Source organism: Dendronephthya gigantea, unplaced genomic scaffold (genome assembly GCF_004324835.1).
Source record: "Dendronephthya gigantea isolate DGI-Jeju-01 unplaced genomic scaffold, DenGig_1.0 000202F, whole genome shotgun sequence".
NCBI lineage: Eukaryota > Metazoa > Cnidaria > Anthozoa > Malacalcyonacea > Nephtheidae > Dendronephthya > Dendronephthya gigantea.
The window spans coordinates 113,100-128,125 of NW_021163212.1; the positions used below are offsets into that span (position 1 = coordinate 113,100).

Below are 15,026 nucleotides of genomic sequence, written 5' to 3' on the forward strand. Positions count from 1 at the left end.
CGTCCCATATGCGGCATGATCTGATAAGAAATGACTGAATTTGAATTGAATTGAATTTATTAATAATCTGGATAGCAGCTTTCAAAAGCTGAAGTATACAGAATTATTTACAGTAAGAATACCCAATATACAAATACACAGTAAAAAAATTAAATTTACGACTATACTAGGGAAATTATTTTTAAAAAATTCTAAAAACTACTTTAATGAGTCATTATAAGCCACGATACTAGAAGGTAAAAACGAGTTTCTAAAACGACTAGTTTTACAGTCAATTAGGTTGACATGGTGTTCATTACGAATAGAATATTTAACTGAGTTCATGCGTCTATCTGGAACGAGATCGTGCAACTTATGTTCAGGATGAAGAAGTTTTTTGAAATATGACATACATATATCATTTCTTCTTTGGCTAAGTGATTGAATTCCTTTGTACTCTAAAACTTCGCGGTATAACAAATCTGGAAATATTAGTTTCTTTCGTTTTTAGATTCTTTCTATCTCCTCTTTTAAGTAATCTGGGGCGCCAAAGTTCCACACTTGACACGAGTATTCAAGAACGGGTCTTATGCATGTAAAAAACACTTGAATTAAGGAGGATTCGCTCACTCCGCTTCGTTTAAGTACGCGGAGAAAGTAAAGTCTCTTTGATGCCTTGGCCACGACATATTCAATATGTAAATTCCAATGAAGATATGATGACAGGAGAAGACCAAGGACTTTTGCCGATGTAACCCGGGATATACATGGAACCCGGGATGTTCTCCAATCAACAGCGGCGGGAGATCCGGGGTCCCTTCACTAAACGAGATTATCAACTCTTTACATTTGTTATGATCAAGTACTATGTCGTTCTCAATACACCATTTCTCTATATCATCAATGACCATTTGTAGATGGCTTTCTTTACCTTTCTTAATTGTTTCTGAAAGGCTGGTATCGTCGACATATTTCCATCAGTTTTTATGAGTAATTGCTAAGTCATTGACTATGATAAGAAAAAGGAGCGGACCAAGTATTGTACCTTGCGGTACACCACCATTTACTAATTTCCAATCAGATAAGATCGGACCCAACTTTACTCTCTGTTTCCTCTGCATAAGAAAGTCAATGACCCAGTTTAGTATAGAGTCGTCTATCCCAAGTAATCCCATTTTCTTTATAAGGATTTGATTGTTAATTTTATCAAATGCCTTACTGAAGTCTAATCAGTGGCGTAGCCAGCCTGACGATTTAGTCATGCTATGCAAATTTTATGTTATTATCATTATTCATTTCTTTAGAAATTCATTGTTTTCACAGTCAATGAACACCAAAATATTAGCATAGCATGACTAAATTAAGTTGTCGGGCTGGCTACGCCACTGAGTCTAATAGAAAAACCCGTATCGTTTCCCCACCACAATCTGTATCTGAGAACCAGCAATGAAACATACTAATTAACGAATCCACGGTAGAGCATCCTTTTAATGAGCCAAATTGTCTTTGGTCCAATATTGGACGGATAGCATGCATAAACCTTTGAAATTGAAACGATTCCAGTGTTTTAGATAGAGTAGCAGTTAATGAAATAGGTCGAAGGTCTGTAGATATGTTTGTTACTGGTGTTGACTTTGGAGCTGGGATGACATTTGCTCGTTTCCACTGCATTGGAACTTGTGCCTGTTTAATAGATGTATTAAACATAATTGACACAGGTTCAGAGAGTTCCATAGAAAACGAGTTTAGTAACCAGTTCGGCAGGCTGTCTGGGCAGGCCGTCTTGGTAGGTTGTGGTCTTAATTACATCTAGGAACATCATATTTAGAAACAAGTAAAAGGAAGTCAACGCTTGCAGTGAACTTGAAAGACAACATTAAAATTGTAACTGATAAAAAATTTTTGAAAAAATGTTTAGAAAAAGATGATAATAAAATAGTGTGGTAAGATGTGTATGAAATAATTCTTAAAGAGAACTTTGACGTTTTAAGCATGCCGGAAAGGTGGACTCAACATACAATAAAAACTTTAAGAGTCGTCAGATAAAAAATTAGGGAAACCATTTGCGGCTCATTGAGAAGTTTTTGATATCAAACGGCATACAGTACAAACCTATAACACTCCGGTTGCGGCTCGGTTGCGTTTCGGTTCCAGTTCCGGTCGCTTCCGGACGGAATGTTATGAACTGCTCAGAACGACAACACAATAATCAAATCGAAAACATCTTAATTAAGAAATGTCTCTCACACCAAGGTTCGACCGAGGTTAACCGGGGTTTTTGTTAGGTTCTTTCTGGGGACAGTATATCTAGTCAGCACTGTATATGCATCACATACTGGCTTGTTTATGTCCATAATCAAAATTGAGTCTTAAAGTTTGAAACATTTTCTCTATCAGCAATTGTGAAGACGCCCCTTGTCCAATTTTCACCAATCCCCGATATTTATATGCCATTTAGATAAAGGATTAGCGCTAAGACCTAATTGTTCGTATCAATCAAGCTGAAAACTGAATGATTATCGTGTAAACCAATATTTAGGAGGACCGTAAAGTTAAATTGAAGTTAAGAGTTGGATTGTTAAATTGTAAGGTTGCTCATGATCAATGTCACTGGCACGTCTCGCGGTACTTTTGGAGCAAAAAATGTTTACTTTTAAATAACACTAAGACACTTATACCATACGAAAATTTTATTTGAACTGGCAAGAGCCATTCTTGTGCGAAAAAAGTTTATCTAATCTAACCACTACTTAAAGTTGTTAATGTGCCGATGTCGAATTTTATTCAAAAATTAAACAAGTAAATGATATGCGCAGTGCGGTTTCATTTGAAACTGTGTTAATGTTAATCCATCGTACTAGTCTGTCCCTTTCCTGTGATCATTTCATTTCTCTCCACGTAGCGTGCATAAACTTGATATGCGGATTTCAAGCTGCTTTCCAGAGCTCCTTGAATCCAGGCGTTGGTAAATGATAGGTTTTCTCCAGCGAAATGTACGTTGCCCATTGGATCCCACAAACACCTGTCAGGTTTTTAAAAAAATACAGTTGTCAGTAATTGTGTCTTGATTTTCCGTATCTTCTTTCAAAAAAATAAATACGTTTTCTAAACTGAGCAAACAGGAAAAAAACATGCCAACACATATTTGACGATAAAAGAAGAGCTGGAGCCATCTGCTGCATGTAAACACAGATTAAGCTAGCTATATAATGTGTACATATATACAAGTTTAATTAACATGTACATGTACAGAGTTTTAGGGAATATGTTGTCGGTGATTAATCAAGATATCATTATTTGTTTAAGAGATCAATGAGTTTATTATTACGAGTTTCACTAAAGAGTAAAAAGTTTATAATTTATTTCGAATAAAGTAAAAATAATCCTCTTTAGCTTTATTGTGTAATATTATTTCATACCTGAGATTATTATATTGAGTGGGCTTGAACATAGCATAGGCACCTTGATAAGAGGGTTGGTTGTTCCAGGCATGGACAATGCACTTTTCCACCGCTCCTTTTTCCTCGATTTCAGGATGGAATTTTGCAACTTGCTCAATAACCTGCTTTTCTGCTTGATCATTGGTCAGGGAACCAAAATGAACTGCTTCATTCTTCCATGTGTAAATCAACATTATTCCTTGCTTGGTGGACTTGAGATATTGCGGATCTGGCTTGATGTAGTATACTTGACCGATTGGTAGGTTGGTCCTGGAAAGGCCGCCTTCGATGCCGTACTTCTTCTTTTCCCAAAATCTAGTCTTGGTTTGCAGTATGATCTTCGTTGAAGGTCCAGTGAAAATGTCTTCAATAGCTTGAATGTTCTTCCTCAGAGCCTCATTCACTTCCTTGTTGGGATTGATTGGTTCAAAGGTAATTTGCCGCAATATGTTCACTTGAGTGGTAACGATTACGGCCTGCATTAAATTTTAAAACAACATTATTAGACTATATCACGTCTGACGTATTGTTTTTCTCTTATGCTACTTTTTTCTCTCCAATTATGATAACGTTGATGATACAAAAAATGGGGGTGGTTTTGAATGATTGCCTAGCATGACGTATATGGTGAAAACATTTCGGCTATATACTCAATGCATTGCGTTTTATTTGAAGCGAAGAGTCGACAAAGCTAATGATATGTCCGGTAAAAATTAAAGAGCAGTGTGGCAGCGCCTTCTAAGTTCTAACAACTTCGCATCAAATGTGGTATTAAAAAAATCTCAAAATTAGATTAGGAGGGATTTCTTCATGACAGTTATGTCGAGTCTCTTAGTTCAATGGTTTTTTTCTATTTTAGCAATTTGTATACCACATTTGATGCGAAACCTAATGATCATTGTAATTTAGTCGACTAACCCGTGCTTTGTATGTACGTTCTTGGTTTTTTCCTGAGGCATAACAGGTTACACTGACATAATCTCTGTCAGGCTGAAGGGGCCTGGAGTAATAAGATATCTTGTAAACTTGTTGGTTCAGTTCTAAATCTGCAGGATCCAACGAGTCCTCTTGTCCTGAACTGAGGAATGCATTCGGTAAACTGTGCATACCACCAACCAAAGTGTGCATATCACGTGTCCACCATTGTCCTAACTCATAGCGAAGATGATGATCCAATGCAACATCCAGTTCTTCTGCGTAAGTGAACACAGAATAACCACGAACTGCATCTTCAGACCACGGTAGAAGGTTTTCAAGCATCTCAAAGTCGAGATGCTCTGATGAATTACTTCCATCGTTTTTCAATCTTGCACGAATAACATCAACACTGCTTCTTAGAAAGCCTTCCAATGTAAACTTACTCCAAATGTTCAGCCATTGTTGCCATACTGCGATTTCGTCCTCAATGTCAACCGCCTCCTTCAACCAGTCAATCAATTGATCGGTAACAACGCCAGTTGTTCTTTTATAATATTCACCTAAACATGAGTTATACAAAGAAAAAAACTGCGCTGAGTAACATAGCTTTTACGAGTCATATGAAAATAGATATAATATTATTTTGTTACAGAAGTGTATAATATAGTGCTGGGGCCGGTTGTATCAAGCCCGTTTAGCTTAAAGTGCCTATATCACTTGTGGGATCTTTACGGATTTAAATAGAGCTTGAAAAATTAGTTTATAAGCTCTACCTCCCTTTTTGATATAGATAAATAGTTTCGGAAATATTTACATCTAAACATGACGATTTGCCTAAATTTCCGTCGTGCTCGGGGGCCTGGGACTCAGGAACGAATTCTAGTCAAACATAATAATCAATTGTAATTCTACTTCGATCTTCCAATAACGTAAAATATTTTGAGAAAAACTCGCCCAGTTTCTACAGCCGTACACAACGCAACGTTCCCGCATTTTTTTTCTTTAAAAGCGCAAAGTATTCGCCAGTGAAACTCTTCATGTTTACATTATAAAAGACGGCGTGTTTGCAAATCATTCCTGAGTCCCAGTCCGGCCCAAACCGACGTATTTTCGAAACTATTTAATTGTATCAAAAAAAGGTTGTAGAACTTATAAACAAATTTTTCAAGCCTTATTCAAATCCGTAAAGATCCCACAAGTGATATAGGCACTTTAAACGGTGGATAAGTCAAAATTAAATAACACTCTTACATCTCTCTTGAATGAGTCAACTTGAATATTATGCACTGAATATGTAATTGTAAACAGTATCTTTGTATTCAGGTTAAAAACATTTAGTTAGCTTGTTGAATAAAACGATAAAATTGCTTTCTATTTTGAGCTTATCCACCGTTTAAGCTAAACGGGCTTGATACAACCGGGCCCTTGTTATTTAAAATGTAATACGTGCATAAGAAATTAAGTTACATTGTTCTAATCAAAGCTTTGTTTAAACCTCTGTTGATTTAATAAGCATAGCTATCAAACGCGTAACAGTTTCTATGACTTGTGCGTTTAAGAATGGGCATTGAACTCGAAGTAAACTGTAGAAGCCATCAGTGGCGTACGATTTTGTCTCGCTATGTAAATTTGGAGCTATTATAATTATTCATGTCTTTAGAAATCTATTGTTTTCACAGTGAGTGAACACCAAAATATTAGCATAGCGGAACAAATCGACAGGCTGGCTACGCTACTGGAAGCCATCCATGACACGAAACATCATTTTTTGTTTGGGTATACTTTTATCACATGGAGCTGCCTATATTGGCAAAGAATTATCCTACACACGAGTATATTCAAAATATACAATTACTTTATTCTCCACGAATCGTTCTCATGCAAGCTGCTCAACGAACCGTTTTCAGACAGAATAAAAACAAACATCAAACGTTTCGTTTGATCTGGTTGCAGGAAAGATCCTTCTAATAGTGTAAGATATTATTACCGATATCTTCAATATCGACGTTCTTAATCCCTTTCTTCCAGTCTGGCCAAACGGTGTTGAAATGTTTCTCTTCCCAGCCTAACAAAAAAGGATCATTAAATGTTTTACGGGTAAGAAAACTGACTCAAAGTCGATTTCCGCCATTGCATGTGCAAAAGGGACATTATACGCCGTATAAATGGTAAAAAAATACCTAGGAGACCTTCACCTAATTCATGACCTAGCGAGAAGAGCGTGTTTGTTTCAATAACAAAAAATTAACATCACGACAAAGACTTTAAAGAGTTACATCTGGAAAATAATCATTTCTGGCCTCATGACCGTGGCAACTGGGGATGAGGATATTTGAAATAACACAATCCCCCCCCGGAACATTAAATTTTGCTCAAAAGTTTATGCTGTCAGTCAAAAAATACCCTACCAAATTCGAGTAATTTCGCCAAATACGAAACGTGTATACGAAACAGGTTTAACCTTTTTTCTGAACATTTGTGTTTAGTTATACGAGCGGTTTGAAATTGCATCACACGGCACCAGCCATCATAGTGGGAAAATGCCACTCAAATGCGCGCCATTCAAATGTTACTAACTTCCTACATCTATGCCATTTGGTTCACATGATTTCTTCAGAACATAGTTATTCATATTTTTCATGCTCTACAAATATGAATGAATAAAATCGAGTTACCAGCATATACACAATGAGGCATATTGTGGAAGTCTGGTAAACAACTTTCCGTATCCCCAATACGATATCCGACATAATTCTACAGTACGCGTAGATGGGAAAAGTGGATATTTTCGTTTTTGAAGTCAATATCACATTTTATTATATACCCAAGCGTTTGATGTGAACTAACGTGCAATCTGATTGGCTAACTGCTAGACAGATAATAGTTCATAGTAGAGATACGCAGACAAAATGGCGACAAGATTTGGGGAATTAAGCGACGATGAAATTCAAGTTTTTCTTGATAGAAGTACACCAAAGTGCACCGAAAGGGCGACCAACTTTTAAAAAAAAGTACTCAACGGTAGGTTAGAAGTTAGAAACTATAGGTTTACAAAATACAGGTTTTTGTTTCTTTTTTTCTGTATGCAAAATGTTCGCAAAAAACACTATACGGGATTTGATAATACATTTTGGCCTCTCGCCAAAACTTTTATATGACAATTAACTGTGAAATCTCGAAAACTACAGTACTGTCCAGAAATAACATAGCAAGAACCGCAGTTAACATAGGTCAAACCTCGGTTTGACAGACCTTTCTTAAGATGTTTTTGATTTGATTATTGTGTTGTCCTTCCAGAAGTTTATAACATTCCGTTCGGAAGCGAACGGCAACCGCGATCGCTTTTCTCCCTTGCGGTCGTCTGCAGTTGCTATCGGTCGACCGCAACCGAACCGCAACAGCAGTGTTAGGTTATTTCTGGACAGTTTTGATGCGAAATTGATAATGCTATATACTATTAGCTCGACTATTTAAATCTTTTATATTACATACCCGTTGTTTTCTCCTTCAATCCGTAAAAAATAGATAGGCCATTTGCATCATAATTTAAAAACTTTTTTGTCGGTATTCCGAACTTTTCAACGTATCCATCCGTAAGAAAATGCGGTCTAACATCCGGTTCATCCAGAGCACCAGGCAATCTCATTGCTCCAGCTGAAATTTAAAGAAAGTTAACAATCGATAAGGCGAGAGCAGTGGCGTACCTAGAAAAAATAATTGGGGGGTTTTATTCATCATGGATTTCTATAGCTGGGTCTCAGTCACGTGATAGGTTTAGCACTTGGTGGTCAACTCCAGATGGAAAAATATTTATAAAATGAAGTAAAATATTTCTTGTAGGTTTTGGCCTAATGTTGAGTAGATGTTATGTGCAATTTAACGAAATTTCCTCACTTTCACAACGCATAATTTGGCAATATGTGTGACGTTGACCACCAAGTGTTTCGCTATGTAGCTATTAGCCTTGAGTGAAACCCACCTATTGTAAGCTATTGCACTCGCAAAAGAAATTCGTCGGGCAGAACTGAATAATTATATTGAGTTATATACGAGCTTGAAGGTCGAGGTAGAAGCTCAGAATATTTCCCCAGGATCTCAAGCAGCCGGCGCGAAGATCGTTTTTGAGACGAAAAGGAATTTTTTTTTCATCCGGAATTGTTAAAATAGTTGATAACAATACTGTTTTTTTTAGTAAAATACTCGATCGGTTACTCTTCAGCAACCGTGACTAGTCTTATAAAACAATCAAACCTTATTCATTTAATTTATCAAAGCTCACTTTTACTGGAATGTAATTGTAATTGTTTCTTCGTTCCGATAGGGGTATAGATTATTTACTTGATCGATCGAACGTAAAAAACAGCTTCGACAATAAATGTCCAAATATCAATGATGGTTTAAAGATCAACATGTAAAAACTAAAGAGGATCTGATCACTTTAAATAATCCGTTTAGCGTTTATCCTACCTTTGTCAACAATAGCTAACCCTTTTACGAAATATTTCCAACGATATTTAGCAACGATTATCGAGCTACAATTCTCGACTTCGTGCAACACAAAACCACGCTTTTCTCTCCTCTCCAAAGCTAATTTATGCGTAATTGATTTATGCAGCATACACTACAGTAATAGACTAATAGTTTATTGTATAAAATAAAAAAGCTAAAAGTTGGGAAATACTTTTTCAGGAAAAAAATTACGGATATCGTAATTTTCCACCATGCAGCTGCCATAGCCAATCAGGAAAGACTATGGGATCATGATGCCTAAGCTTCAACTATCATCATAGAAACATCTGGGGCTGTAGGCTTAAAAAGTTACTTCCATATTTTTAGTGAGAAGGAAAGAATTGTGTAAAACATTTTTACGACCTTGCTGAGAAATGATAAAAATGCCTGAGATTAAAAATGATTAAAAAAAATAAAAAGTATCAGATATTTTAAAAAACTATACCCACAAGTCTTCTTAAGTTTACCTTCGCCATATAATCCGGGTGCTAGACCCCCATTTTTTTCGTCATAACTAAATACTCGACCACCATAGCGATCAGTCTGCTCCAGGATTTTCACTTTCAGCCCTTCTCTCTTCAACTCATACGCTGCGGCCAGGCCAGCCATACCAGCTCCAACAATAATGACGTCATACTTAATATTCCTCGGTGGCATATATTCCTGTACCTCAGATTTTTGACATTTTAGCTGAAATGGGTCAGGTGGCGAGTAGTCATACTTCTCATAAGCCGCTTTCAATCCGTCATTTTGGATTTTGAGCAGGAAATCTTTTAGAATATCACTCTGTTGGATAACAAGGTCTTTTTTCCCTTTTATTCTTTCCCTAAATAGTTTCACGCCTTTTAGGAGGTGAGGATTGTCTAAAAGATATGATGTTGCCATTGTCCTAGAAAATAAGGAGAATTGTTATAGGAAAATTAATTTTATGCGGTGGAGATATGATGGAGTCATACCTCTAATACATTTAAAAACCATTACGGTGTCTCTGAAGCGTACCATGTATTTAACTAGTAGCCAAATTAACTCATTTAAAGATGGTGTAATGTGATCGAATTTCCTTTTTCCCGTGACGAAACGTGCAGCAAAATTTTGAACTTTTTGTAATTTTGCAATACTTTCTTTGACGAATTTGACCATATGGTTGAACAGTAATAGAGCTTGCTAACGATTAAGGCATTTATTACACGAAGTAGCGTTTTCTTATCGAAGATATGCTTTGCTCTGTTAATTTGACATAGGCTTCCTACACGAGAGGAAACCAATTTAGTGATATGCTCGTCGTACTTTAAGTACTTTAACACCTAAATCTGCATGTACAGGTGTAAGTTCCTTCCTCATTATTGAAAAGTGAACATTTGTTGGTATCTGTTTCAACATGTAACGAGTTCCAAACATGAGGAATTTCGTCTTCTCTGGATTGATAAAGAGACTATTTAAGGAACACGAGGTCTCTTTCAAGATCCTGGTTAAGTTTGACAACCACGTGCACAGACTCCAAATGTTGCGTTGAATAGAAAGGCCAAAAAAAGTTTCAAATCAACAACAAATGACCTAATAGAAGATGCTTTTGGTGCCATCGGTAGATCATTTATAATTATATAAATAACATCGATCCAGGAACGTGAATCGAACGCTGTGGAACCCCATGGGTGATTTCACGATCTTCAGAGAGTGGCGATTCAAGACACACAACCTGCTTGCGTTCATTCACATAACTTTTGAACCAAGTTGTTCCTGCGTATTTGATATTCCCAACACATTGAGCTTCTTCAATAGTAACGCATGATCTATACTGTAAAAGGCCTTGGAAAGATCAGGTAAAACTATATCCACGACCTCCTTATCATCTATCTATATAAACTACTGAGCTGAAATAAACTTCGTTGCATGCTGGCAAGGCTAACTTAGATTTTGATATATAACACTAAATAATTATTAATTAACAATGTTATCGGAGATACAAGCTTTGATGTCGCAAGGTACTTTCAAAATTTGTAAAAATATCGACAAAAATTGGCTTTTAAATCAATTCGAAAATACATGTCACCCCATTGAAAAGTTTTTAACTTCAGCGATTTTAACTTTAATTGTAGTCTTTTACGTTTCAAACTTACTCTTGAAAATGAATTCAAGTTGCATTTAATGGAAAAAGGTCCATTTGATATCCCCTGGAATTCGAATTAACTCGTATAGGAAAGAAGCATTGTCGGTTAAATCTGCATTCCAAAGTGCATGCATTCAGGCTCAACGAAATGCTTTTTCTGATGAGTAAATTTGTATTAGTTAATCCTTTTGTAAATAAAAATTCATTATTTTAGTAAGAAAGAAACAATGAACAAGTAAACTAAATTTTAATTTGATGTAATGCTTTATGTTAATTCTGGACATTCTCAAAAATGGCAGTTCAAATTTGAATTTAATTTGCCCCAACAATATCGCTCGGATAGATAAATATGTTTTATATCAAAGTCTACGTTAGTCATTTCTACATGAATGGTGTATTTCTTTTAGTTTCCATGCTTTTATAGTTTTTATGTTTTATAGTTTTTTTATGTTTTGAAGTTTGGGGGGTATTCTGTATTTTTTAATCGGATGATCTTGAAAATATACGACAAAATTGACTATTAAAATTAATTAAAGGAGAATTTAAAAGATTTCTTCGGATTGGAAAACTTTGATTTCAATGAATGGTGAAAAATTATGTGTTTTAAACAAGTAAATGGGCAGATTTTGTATTTTAAAGCATAGACGTAATTTGTAAGTTTGATATGTGGATTTATCAACAAATGTATGACACCTCTGAATTTCGTTAAAAACTCAAAATTTCTAAAAAAAGTTTGATATTTAAAACTATTCGTAGTACAATTATGATTATAGTTGTATTTGATAACTCGCGATAGTCAACTTAATAATTATACTTGATATAGGATTTTACTTCTACGACTTCGATCAAGCATGCATTCAGCAGAGACGAGTACTATAAATTAAATTTCACTGTTGGAATTATACGTTAACTAATTCAGCCAACGGGATTTTACATGCATGTATTTCTAGTATTGGTAATATAAATATAATATAATAAATCCATTTTCACAAATGTCTAGTAGTGAATATAATTGATGGTTTTCGAAAATACTAAATATACTCTGCATTGTGTAAATAACAGTAGTTATATAATTTCGACCTAGAAATACCTGGAAAAGTTTGCTGTCGAATGTCGGATCGCCACTAGATTTGTTTGTTCTGCTTCAAAATTGAAACTGAAGTGTGTTGATCGGTGATATTTTGGAAAGAAAATGGCGTACGATTGAACGCGTTTTTACTAATTGACATTCATTTTTCACGCATTGAGGCTGCGTTCGCATTATCGCCTTAAGTGTAAAAGTTCTCCCCCAAACTGAAGGCATATGCATTGTTATAGAGCAAATTTCAGAACATCGGGATGTATAAAAAGGATTGTTAAATTCATGAATAATTAATAAGCCTAACTTCCAATCATTGCGCAGTATTTTGGTCACATGCATGCATAAATCTTTCCCCATAAAGCTCTTATGAATTAGTAATTCGTATATTAACTTTGATACATTAGTATTCATAACTTTGTTACACACATGCCCTTATGTATGCATTAAGCTTAATCTATTCATTTCAATTAAAACCACGTTATAAAAATACTCGCGGCTGACTTGCATGTATGGGATTTACAATATCCATACAGATCGGCCGCTCGTATCTTAACTAGTACTAAAAGCACTCTGTGAGTGCGTTATCGGGTTTTACAAGCACGTCAGTTCATAAACAAAGAACGGGAAGTTCAATACAGCACGAGGCGGTGCCAAGTAAATGAATAAATACTGTATATTGTGTCTATTTTCCAAAACCCTCATCCCCCCCCCCCGAAGAGATCAGAGAAGACCGGCAGCTCTAAACACGAAAAGCACTAGCTGCATGGTTCGTCGTTCAATTAATTGTTGTAAACTTGCCAAAACGGCAAACCGTACGTAATCAAAGTATAAGGCTTTATAAGATTATAAACATTATAAGGCTTTATAAGATTATAATATTATCACAAACTGATTCAATAATAACAGTAAGATTCCATTAATCATTTCATTAAACATGATTTTAAAATGTACCCGAGGAATCAGTTCATTTTATTCGTAACGGGAAATTCATTATTAATTAATTTTAGCATGGTTATAGTTTGATCCGGTGTACATTGATTTGGTTTTCGTATAGTAATTTTGCTGTCTTCTGACTCTACTAAAACCAGCTGTTGGCAATTACAAGAAGATTTAGGAGATTTATCCATAGATTCATCAACGGTTCAATCGCTAGCTAATGAGTTATGAGTATATCGAAAGGCAAGCATAGCTGAATTCAGACTCTTGGGTTTCTAAGGCGTTTTGTCAAGTTTTTGATAATATTATACCACTTCATGATAATCACTTTTTTTCGATTTAAAGGACCTGTACAATATTTTGTGTTCATCTTCAATAGCGAATAAATTATATAAAAGTGAATTTCGTGAAGCAATATCATTGTTTATATTAATTTTATGCCATGGTGGAAATCCATGCGATAAATATGATAGTAATATTAATTAATCAATGAGATACATGTATACCTGGGAATGCTTGGTGTCGAATCACTAGTAGACTTGTTTGCTCTCCCTCAAGATTGCGATTGAAATGATCGATAAATGATATTTTGGAAAGCGGATGTCGTATGCTTGAACGAGTTTTTTCTAATTAGCTTTTTTTTGTTAATCATCTTTCATCAACTTGGTAGCTTTAAAATCCCCTAGTCAATGCGAAGCATTTTCACAAATGTCTCGTACTGTGTATAATTGATTTTTTTGCATGAAGAGAGTAAATAGGTCCATAAAATAACATGTATATAACGCTTGTTCTGATTGGTCGAAGCCCGTGTTAAGATCAGCCCATCCAAACACGGAAATTTAAAGTTTTAAAGAAGTTAAATTTAAATTCAGGCCTCGTCTTTGTTATTTTGTGAAACAATTACTTAATGGTTTCCGTGGATGGCCTGATCCAAACACGTGGAAATGTTGCAAGAGTTAAGAAAAGCGCACGATTGACACCATTAAGTAATTGTATATATAATTCTCTGCACTGTGTAAATAATAGTAGTTAAAACGTACGTGATGTACCTACAAGCTAATTTACTTACTTAGTATTATAAAAGTAATAGTCTTACGGAGCTTTGTACTTATTGTAGTACTTTGATCCCATGTACATGCATTGATTTGGTTTTCGTATAGTAATTTTGCTCTCTGCTAAAACCATCGGTTGGCTATACAGGAAGATTTCGGAGATTTATTTATTCATAGACTCATCATCAAGGGTTCAATCACCACCACTGATTAAATTATATCGAAAGGCAAGCTCAGCCAAATTGGACTCCTATGTTCTTTAAGGCGTTTTATTAGGCTTATGATAGTGGTATGATACGATATGATAACACTTGTTTTGGATTAAAAGGGCCTGTATGATGTTTGGTGTTCATGCCATTGAGATTCATGCATGCTCTTTAGCGAATATATAAAAGCGAATTTCGTCAAGCAAATATCACTGTTTAATCTATAGTGAAAATCCATGCAATAAATAATTATGTTAGCAATTAATCAAAGAGAAATTAAATGCATATATACCTGGAAATGTTTCCTGTCGAATCACTAGTGGACTTGTTGCAATTGAAGTGGGTCGATCAATGATATTTTGGAGAGCGGATGTCGTATGCTTGAACGAGTTCTTGCTAATTAACATTCAATTATTTTACATACACCCTGTATAGACTCCACGTCGACGTAAAAAAAGATAATTATTATATACCACTTGTCAAAGATTTGTTTTCGTAGCGTTTCATTGCAGGGGCGGATCTAGGGTAAGTCCAGTCAGTCGCGCGACTTACGTATTTTTGGCAGTAAAAATGATAATTAAATATTCAAATTTTCTTGAAATATGAATAATTAACCCCTTCAAGATTGTAATAAGAATTAAAGTCATAGTCCAGTTTAAAGGGTTCAGTTTCAAAAAAGCAATATTCTTTTATTCAGAGCAGCGGTAAAACGCAAAAAACTCGCAGAACCGGGTGGGTCAGCCGGCTCATTTGATTGGTCGATAAGCCATTTGGACTTATCTCGACTGATTTGTGGGG

General features: G+C 35.4%; 1 protein-coding gene across 1 annotated transcript; it reads right to left on the reverse strand.

Annotated features, from left to right (window-relative positions):
* Positions 1 to 2,660: 2,660 nt before the first annotated feature.
* LOC114539398 (L-amino-acid oxidase-like) lies at positions 2,661 to 14,591 on the reverse strand. The gene is made up of 7 exons (XM_028560023.1): positions 14,521 to 14,591; positions 9,314 to 9,735; positions 7,830 to 7,991; positions 6,325 to 6,402; positions 4,338 to 4,897; positions 3,399 to 3,895; positions 2,661 to 3,001 (listed from the first exon to the last, which is right to left on the reverse strand). The coding sequence occupies exons 2-7, from the start codon at positions 9,729 to 9,731 to the stop codon at positions 2,824 to 2,826; spliced, it is 1,893 nt and encodes a 630-aa protein (XP_028415824.1). The 5' UTR covers positions 9,732 to 9,735; positions 14,521 to 14,591; the 3' UTR covers positions 2,661 to 2,823.
* Positions 14,592 to 15,026: the final 435 nt, after the last annotated feature.

Bases quoted from the DNA above. Each gene is read 5' to 3' on its own strand.
- LOC114539398 (XM_028560023.1), bottom strand. From the start codon at position 9,731: ATGGCAACATCATATCTTTTAGACAATCCTCACCTCCTAAAAGGCGTG. The intron at 7,992-9,313 runs GTAAACTTAAGA...TTTAAATTTCAG, and splicing joins ACCCGGATTATATGGCGAAG to CTGGAGCAATGAGATTGCCT. The intron at 3,896-4,337 runs GTTAGTCGACTA...AATTTAATGCAG, and splicing joins AACGTACATACAAAGCACGG to GCCGTAATCGTTACCACTCA.